General features: G+C 49.5%; 1 protein-coding gene across 1 annotated transcript; it reads right to left on the bottom strand.

The window, feature by feature from the left end:
- Positions 1-7354: 7354 nt before the first annotated feature.
- On the bottom strand, positions 7355-9188 carry ASPACDRAFT_58731 (uncharacterized protein; the record flags this gene model as incomplete). The annotated part of the gene is made up of 2 exons (XM_020203382.1): positions 7355-9024; positions 9089-9188. 2 exons carry the CDS (start codon positions 9186-9188, stop codon positions 7355-7357), a joined length of 1770 nt encoding a protein of 589 aa, XP_020058752.1.
- Positions 9189-9502: the final 314 nt, after the last annotated feature.

The following is a 9502-nucleotide window of genomic DNA, read 5'->3' on the forward strand; positions in this document are numbered from 1 at the left end:
CAGCATGTCTCGGTCCCGAGGGGGGGGAGACACTATCAAGGTCCTTTACTATCTGTACACGTAGTTCAACCATAAGTGAGAGAGGGAAGTACCAGCCGGCCTCTTTGAAATCCACCAAGCCCATAGGGCGTACGGTAAGAATAATCCAATGGAAGAAGTTCTCAGGATAGAGAGAGAAAGTTTTGGCTCACGCACACAGTGCGCAAAACTAAAGTTGGACTCAGTAGAAAACGCGCGCGGGTGAAGAGATCCGATTTCCCCGAACAAAGTCCCCCTCTCTCACCAATCATCAGGTCAATCAATCTGTATCACCTCCTCCATCATCTTCAAAAAAAAAGTCTTCCTCATACCGATCCGAACGGATTACCACCGAGTTCAATAGTGAAGTTACTATTACTTTGAACTCCAGTCGTAATCGTTGCCATTGGATATGCGGGTTTCTGCGAATATGGGGAAAGGCTGACCACCCCTCTTGACAGGTACAATGTCAGAAATGCAATTATCATGCAAGCAAGTTAGTTTTGTTGTGTGTTGATGACTTCCATATCTAAAAGCAGCGGGGGTTTTTTGCTGTTGCTGCTGTACGCACTACACCAATTCGGAGCAAAGTCCTCCGTCTTTCCCCCTCTCTCCCCCATCATCATCCACCCTCCCCTTCACCCCAGAAACTGACGTTGGAAACCTCCTCTCCCACTACGTAATTTCCCAGATTGATACCTCTATACTTAGAAAACACGGATTGAAGGGGAACGATATCAGTGCTATGAACATCCCAGAGGTATGGGCCAATCCATAAGTTTAGTAGTCACCGGCGAACGCCAACGCTAGCTATGGTCTGCCGCAAAGCTTTGACGAAAAAGCAAAGAAACCTGCACCAGAATAAGCAAATATCGATCCAAATCCAAAAACGGGAACCATCTTAATCGAAAGGCAACAATAGCGAGGAGAGGGGGGGGGGATCTCAATGCTTCTCGTCTAAGTCACCCGTGTCAATCAACATGCATGCTTATGCAGCTGAACTACTAGTAAATAAACACACACGGCCGGTCGCCGCTGCCGCCGGCCGGCTGTTCTCCCAGGAACCGCTCGAGGGCGGTCTGCAAGCCCCCAGCAGCAACTGTAAGTAATTATACAGAGTACTATACGGACAGTAACCACCGGGATGTGAGGGGGCCTGATAGATGCGACCGACCATCAATGATCATCCGCGATCTTTCTGGCTATACAAAAGGATACTGCATTATCTCGCCGTCCATTGGTTCATTGCGAAAGGGACAGAAAATCCTCAGCCATGGCCCTGTATCCGGACAATCCTTCTTCCTTCAGGAAAGTCGCATACAACATGTCAATACATACCAGTAAGATTATGTGACCGCTTGTACTATACCTAGTGGCCCCCGCATTGGTACTAGATGGTATGGATGGTACCAGGTATCCGGTAATACCAAGGATGCGACAAGCCATCCGCGAGCCGCTGCGCCCACAGAAGTACCGCATCGGCCTGACACCCATGAAACGAAAAAGAGAAAAAAAAAAAGCATAAATACCGGTCCAGGCCGATTTGTCTTCCGATTTGCAAGCCTAAACCTCTTCTAGAAACCTTCTCGAATGCCCGACCTGAATATGGAACGAGAACCCAGACCCAGAAGAAGTCAAAAGGCCAGGTTGCTAGGGCTCTCATTCGCCCAAAGGGGGCACTTGCCTGTGTACGTAGTAGTCGATTTTTTTTTTCGGAGGTTTGGGTAACAGCCAGGGCAGCCTGGATAGGATTTTTGCCTTATGCGGAAAGACGCTTGAGATCTCAGCTCAGCTCAGCTCAGCTAAGTTACCCGCAGTGTTTTTGGTAATTTGCGCCTCTTTTCGGAAGGACCATCGGATGCGGAGGAGGAAGACTAGGTTAGAAACGAAGAGTGGTAGGGGTAAGTTTCGGAGGGATGTAGTTACGGGGTAGTTGGTGGTAGGTGGTGTTGAATGATGGGTGGTGGAATGAAGGATATTCGGCTCATGTGACCATCCCGCGTCTCAGGGCCATCGAATCACTGCTTTGGTGTGTGCTTCGGTAACGGTTTTTCGTTGGGAACGTGCTAGTCATTGACACATAGGTTACATTCAGTATTTGACATCTGAATCTGAATGCTGAAGAATGCTGCGACTTGTTCGAACCTAGACTGCGTACAAGTGCGGTAGGCTGGCAAATCGAAAGAACGTATCTAAGGAGATCTGTGCTTGCTACTCCATGCTCTCACCATTGTTTCTGTATCTGAAGCCCTCGAAGTATCAGTATAGTATTACAATTGGTGACGGAGAATCCCGTAAATTGGCTTGGTATCGAGTCAGGGTCAGACATACTCCTTACCATCCCACAATACCAGCCCATTGTGCAAGCTATGACCATAATGACCTAGACATAACGCGGCATACCCCAGTGGCTGGTGTAGTGTAGATTGTAAGTGGGCTACACTAGAACAGTAGTCAAGTCCGACCGAGTGGTACGAGAGGAATGACGATGCCAACGATGCTGCCCAACTCTCAAAATAGGCCCGCTCGAATCGGGCTTCTTGCTTCCAATTAGAAGTCCACTAGCTTGTACGAGTAAGTCTTGTATAGTGTCAAGATTTCCTATTGGGGCGCGCAAGGACTAAGGTTAAAACTAGAAGGAGCCAATACAGACCTCAGAGATCTTACGCCACGTGATACGGCAGGAAAGGACGCGCGACCGGCCCGGTAGTGAAGTAGGTAGCGAACTGATTTGTCGGCGGTGTGCTGCCACAACGAGCGGCTGTTTTACTTCTGTTTGAGGTGACGGTGCTAAAGAGATACGGCTTCTGGTGATGGCTGCGGCCACCTCCGAGACCCCGTCACGCGTTCAGGGCCCAAGGAGCGATGTACTCCGTCGGAGGCAAAGAAAAAAAAACATCTGGTCGGCCCGGTCTAGAAGGTCTCCAAGGGAAGACGATAACAAGGAAATAAAGTATGTGCAGCGGTTGCAGTGGTGTGGTTGCGCCGAGGATACCCCATTCTGCAATGCAGGAAGAGATGATGTGCATCGGCATGCCGAACTGAAAGCAGGAGTCGGTCCGAGTCTTGACTTTTCCCTGCCTTGCAAGGGAAGGAAGAGAGTACGGAGTAAAGGGAACCGGTTCGCGATGACATCTCTGCCAGGGGCAGAGTGGGAAACGACGTAATTGACTTCGGATAGTTCATACACTTCTTCGAAGAATCAATTAGATTATGGGCACACTGCCTGTTCACTCCACTTCCGGCCTCGTGATTTGGATCAAGTCAAGATGAAAACAAGATTGTTTCGTGTCTATTAAGGTTGTGATGAAGTTACACCGCGAGGCCTCCCGGTCGCGGAAAGTTGCTGACTCAGGATTCCAGGACCCCCGAGAAGGGAACAAAGGGAGGTACAGTACGACAGTACATAGTAGGTTACCACCATTCTTGTCAGGGCTGATACAGTGTTATGGTATAACAAGATGCATCGTAACCGGTGAGGAGAAGAGCCCCTCGACTACGAATCATTTTGCTGCCCGATCTCAAGAGACACGACCCACTTGGTAAGGTAAGTTTGACCCGCAATGGAAGGCGAAGACCTGGTTCTGAGACTGACATATGGTTAAGGTCTGGAGAGATTCGAGGAAGACTGGAGGAGCGAACGAGTCCAGCTGAGGAAAGTCGCGCTGCCCCGACCTTTGCAGCGAGACGGTAAGCCCGATCAGGTAAAGTTCCCCTTCGGCCTAAGGTTTCGGTGGTTCATCTTGGGGTTTTCGGGATCCACCGGCTTGGTCTGGAAGACAGAGAAGGGAAGAGAGGGAAAAAACCCAACCAGCCGCAAAGCGCTGCACGGTCGGCTGCTCCACGTTTTCGGGCAGAATCGGACCTTCCCCTCCTCGTGCCTTTGCCAATTAATTGGTGCAGAGCCATCGGGAAATCCAGGAATACGTGGGGTCTTCCTGAAGAGAATCTGTGCCCTCTGATTCGACGCTGTGCTTTTCGTGCCTTGTTTTTTTTTTTTTGCTTTTGTGTTTTTTGGTTTCTTTTTCTCATTGTTTGATTGTTCAATTGGGTAGTCAATTTCTCAGCAGAGAGGGACAGACGTTGAGTGGATCTATCATTATACAGACACAGAACACAGACAAGATGCATTCACCGAATACCCTTCCCTACGACCAAGAGACCTGAATCAAGTCGAGCAGCAATTCAAGACAAGAAAACGGATGACAGCGATCCGGTGTGTTTGAACTGGTTTGCAGGGCAGAACAATTAATAATGATCACAGGTTACGTCATGGGTGCTTCAGCAACCAAGATTGTCAGTGCGCACGCGGACATCAAATTTAGCTCCCCCGCTTAAGTCACTATGAACTATGAACTATGAGCTATGAACTTATGAAGGAACCTGCACACACATACACACACACACACTATACACTATGTGCATAGGACTCAGTACACAGTACAACATAATTACGTATGAGACTATCATGGATGACTATGAGCAGTCCCAACTACCGGGTTAGGAAGAAGGGATGAGTTAAAGATGGTGGGCTCCAGGTAGATCAATGGATCTCTGTGCGCTCCCCGGGAATTACTCCATGCAACACGCACGCAGATGACTTGTCTCCCGCCCTATGCCTCGAGTCTAGAACTTGTGGTTGCATTGATCGCTTGTCAGTATCCTCATATTCGACAGAAGAATCGAATCGAAAGTCTCAATGCAAGCATACTTTCGTAACTATGATTAGTAGGTCGTCATAATAGTATCGATTTACTCGAGTACTTACCACTCACGGACCACCAAACCTCCGTCCGCAACAACTTACATAGTATCTCTTACCCCATATGCTTCTCCACGCACAAGCACATGCTTGTCAGTGTCAAGTCAGTTGCCACATTCCACAATACCCAACTGACTAATGAGGAAGACAAGATCTTTTCCTCCCCGAGAAACCGACCCCAGCATGTCCCCTAATCTCTCCATGGACGTAGTGACGCAAAGGGATCGAATATCAAAAGGGGGTTCAATTCAATCCACGGTCCATCTCCCCTCAGCTGATATACCAAGACTTTGGGAACTGCGACCGATATAGTAACACACCACAATCCGATAGACTTCCATCCATATCAAAGATTCATCGTGGACTCCGAAAGAAAACAAGACAGGAGAGAACAAAAGAACACGTCTATTCGTAAAATCGAAGTCAATGATGATACTTGTTCCCGGACAACCATCCACCACCTTCACCGACATACCATCAACCACTCCGTCAACTATTTGTATCCAGTCCGTGTCATCATGAAGCACTACTATATTTATCCCAAGCCTCCGGACCCAGGAAATCAAAACACGATCATCTCCGCGGATTCACCGACCGGCTCAACCGTACGTACTTTACTCGAATGATCTGCAGGGTGTGTTGAGGTTGTGGTTCACCTTCTCGTTGAATCCGTCATACCTTTATGTCAATGACAGTTCATCAACTGCCTCCCCGAATTTGCCTCCAGTCACTCACACACATTCATCCCCTCATCACATCATCGAGTTTTTCTTTCTTTCGACATCTCACACTCGAACAATACTTCCCCAGGGTAAGGTAGAAACCCAACGTAGAACGAGATCCCTAAATATGGCAACACCTCCGGGGGTTCATGGAACAGAACAATTGAACCATCAACCTAGAACCAAATCGAAAAGAAAAAAAAGAAGATTAACTTTCTTTCAATAAAACTGACTCCCAAGCATGAACATCGAGTATATCCCCCCCCCAACCCCGCCCCTCCTCTCCCTCTCATTCCATTCATAACCACTTATCCCACACCCTCCTTTCCCATTTTCCCGTTCCTTGTTATTTGCAGAAGGAAAATCTTTTGAGAATATCGCCTAGAAATATAGAACCAAAAAAAAAGATGGTGGGATCGTAATATCGGCGAGGCGACAGGGGAGGCGCGCCCGCCCGGCATTGCATGTGAAGAAGCGATCTGTGCGGATTCTAGACTGTGACAGGGATATATGTCTACGGTCGTAGGGCAAATCCAGCAAATCCAGCAAGTCCTGAGTAGGTACGTACGGAGTACTACTACGAGTACGTATAATAATCAGTACGCATAGGTATAAGACAAGGCAAGGGAGAGGAGCTTTGATCTTGTGTCTAGATGTAGGCTGCGATGGCTGGATGGCTAGAACACAACCCGCCTGGCCCGTCTGGCCCCTCTTTTTCTCTCAGCTAGCTACATAGTAATATGCTAACGCGGTAGGAACTTATGCTGGTCTAGGTTCCGACCTCTCCTTACCTGCCTGAATGAGAGTGGGCGGTTTGAAGAACACCGAATAGTATACGTGAGTATAGGTAGCTGGCCTGCTGGCCAGGTCTGTGCCCCCAGGAAGGAGGGGGGGAGAAAAATGATGGATACGGACTGACTTACCTAATGCCTTGTCTATTTCTACTTACCTAGTAAATTTAACCACCTCATCCAAACAATGGCATTCTTGTGTGGTCTCTCCTCATAAACATACGACGCCAATGTCTTACTTCTCGGATATGTTGCTCTTCTTTGTTATGAATTTTTATTCCAAATTTTGCTTCTTTTTTTTTGGAGCTTCCTCCGTACACAGCGGTTGAGTAGATGAGAAAAAAATAGTATCAAGTAGCGTACACGACATGTGCAGGCCGACTCAAGAGTCGGCCACTGTGCAAAGAGAATTCGGGGAACGTGGTATCTGGTATCAGCGAGGCGTAAAAAAAATCAACAAACGGGCTATTTCAAGGTATGCAAAAACGCAATTCAGTTTTTTTGTTCCGCCGCCTGGATCAAAGATGAAGACGAATCCAATGGACCGCTCGCGCATCAATTCCACCCAAAGCATCATAAGAGTTGAAGAAAAGTGGAGACCCTTTTTTTAAAGGTGTCTCTGCCGACTGTGTATCGCCGTAGAAGAGAAGTTCATCTGTACAACAAGATTAATTGTGTAAAAGACGCTTGATCCCCCCAGTGGCCCGTGTAGAAGGATAGCAGACAGCCACACAATGCAATGTAAAGATAGCAAAAGTAGAATAGCAATGACCCGAAAGAGAAAATGTTCAGGTCGAAACACAAGGCCAGAGATGATTCCGAAGTGCGCCAATATGCAATGCAGTCGTGATGGTACGTGTCACAAGGATGATAATCAATCGATGGTCTTTACATGGTGAAGTGAAAACAAAACAAAAAAACAAAAACACAAAAAAAGCGTTCGATGATCGGGTATCACTGTCAATGAACAATATCCACCAGATAAGAGGACGTGCTATGACACGAAAGTCAAGGATAATCGAAGGTCGAGGTATAGCGATTGCAAGACCCAAGGGGAGTGTTTACCATCCCTTAACATGGTATTCCCAAGGTCCAAAGTCGGTGTAGTGATTCCAAGAGCCGGTCTTATCCTTCCCTTGGCTGGTAGGTTTGGTTGTGGGACCTGCATTTTGGCCCGAGGTTTGACCCTTCTGGGCGCCCTGGGGACCAGGATACTCTTGCAGATTGGCCATATCATGGGCGGTGTGGCGTCGCTTTAAAAAGGCATTCGCGGTGGCGCTCTTCTGCTGACGCTCCCACAGCAAGTGGCGACGGAGAGATTCCGTCAACTCAGTAGCCAGCATGTTCCGACGAGTCGTGCGGGGCGAATGAGCGATGGCTTGAGACGTAGGCTTCATGACAATCGGCTTGGAACGAGGAACATCGGGGCCGCGCATCGTAAGACTCTCCTCGTCGTCGTCGGGCGGTGAAGCCGGGATCGAGGGGCCGTTGGGTGAAGTGAGGCGGGACCGCTGAAGAGCCGGGGTGGACCGGGATGCTGCGCCCATTTTGGTGGGTTGATGCATCATCATGGTCAGCATCGACCGACGGGAGACGAGGTTTGGCCGAGAATCGACTCGCTGGAAAAGCTCGCGCTCCTCAACACTAGACCGGCCACTTTCGGTGACCGAATCCTCCCAATCAGAATCAGAGTCATCCTCGATGGCGCTCTCAGAGACTTCGTCGTCGGTCTCGATAGCGTCCTCATGTTCCTCGAGCCGTTCCCGAGTGGGCTTGATAATTCCGTTCTCATCTCTGAAGGACGCCACCTTCTTCTTTGGACTTTGATTGTTCGAGGAGGACGGCTTGCTTAATTCATCCGATAGGGAGCTCCGGTGAGGACCTTGCATCGTGATACGATCTTCAAAGGAGCTCTCGTCGTCTCCAGAAGAGCCTCCAAGTGTGAACATGCCGCCCTTTTTCTTGAAAGGCATAGGCTTAAGCTGTCCCGATTGCTTGGCTGGTCCAGGCTCGGGTGCCAATCTCGGCTGCGATCGGTAGGATGAGGATATAAGCGAAGGAGAGAATCCGCGGATGATGCTCGGGGACTTGATCAATTCACATCTCATAGGAATAATGCCGGAAGAAGAAACACTGGTGTCGGAAGCAGCAGCGCAGGCACTGTTGTCGCTTTCGTTGCCCTCGGGCGCTGTAGTGGAGCACGACTCCGTGGACTGGTTCTGCTGTTGGTGAAGAGGATATGGTGGCGGTGAGGGCGTCCGCTTCGCGGTAGAGACGGTAGGGGAGGAAGGAGTGGGAGTGGCCGGGCGTGGGGTAATATCCACAACGGGAGGGAAAGGGGTGGTCATCGATTGGGGAGGAATAGGCTCCAAGCTCTTCTTCTCCTTGATGTTCAGCACCATGCGTTCCAAACCCTCGGATGTGATATGCTTCTCTTTTCCACGAGCCAGACTCAAGAGAGGGCTTGAATCCTCACGAACAACTGCAGGCTTGAGATCAAGCTTCGACCGCTTGATGTGCTGTTCAATCCTGTCAGCTTGGTCGGACGCGGCAGATTCGACACTGGCGGAAAGTTCTGGCATGTCCGAAGTGTCCGTGCGGAGGAGTGGCAAAACCGAGGTATCGCTGCTAGTCTCCGGTTCCACGCAGAATGTCTCGCGGGTCCAGAGTCTCCAGCTGAGATTCTCAAGTCGACGTCCTTCTTCCATGTAGTCGGCGCATTTCGAGAACACTGGCGAGAAGATCCTAGTCAGCCATCACACAGTAGACTGATTGCAAAAGCCGACAATGCTTACCCATCCACATTCCATGTAAGCTCTGTGCATTGGCGGTGTCGACCTTGTGGATTTTGGCCGTATCCACTGTCAGAACGGGGGTTGATAAACGCGAAGGCATTTTAACGACGCCACAATTTCGAATTTGGTGCAAGTTGAGAGGTGTTACTTGTTCCGTCCAGGGACTTTCGGGGTCGCCGTCTCCCCCGAGCGTGGTCGTACGGCGCGAAGTGTAGCGAATTAAAGCTCCCTGATCCTCCACGATGTCGATGGGATCGAGTTTCTCGGTACGGAAGTCCGCAATCAGATTGCAGAGATGTCAATTGAGCAACTGATGGCACCCCAGCTGCCTGTCGAAGAAGCAGCGGATCTAGAGATCAGCGATTGTGGTGCGGGTTATGGTCAGGCGCGAGATGCACGGTCGGAGTCGAGTTC

The sequence above is a fragment of the Aspergillus aculeatus genome, assembly GCF_001890905.1.
Source record: "Aspergillus aculeatus ATCC 16872 unplaced genomic scaffold ASPACscaffold_4, whole genome shotgun sequence".
NCBI classification, from domain to species: Eukaryota; Fungi; Ascomycota; class Eurotiomycetes; order Eurotiales; family Aspergillaceae; genus Aspergillus; species Aspergillus aculeatus.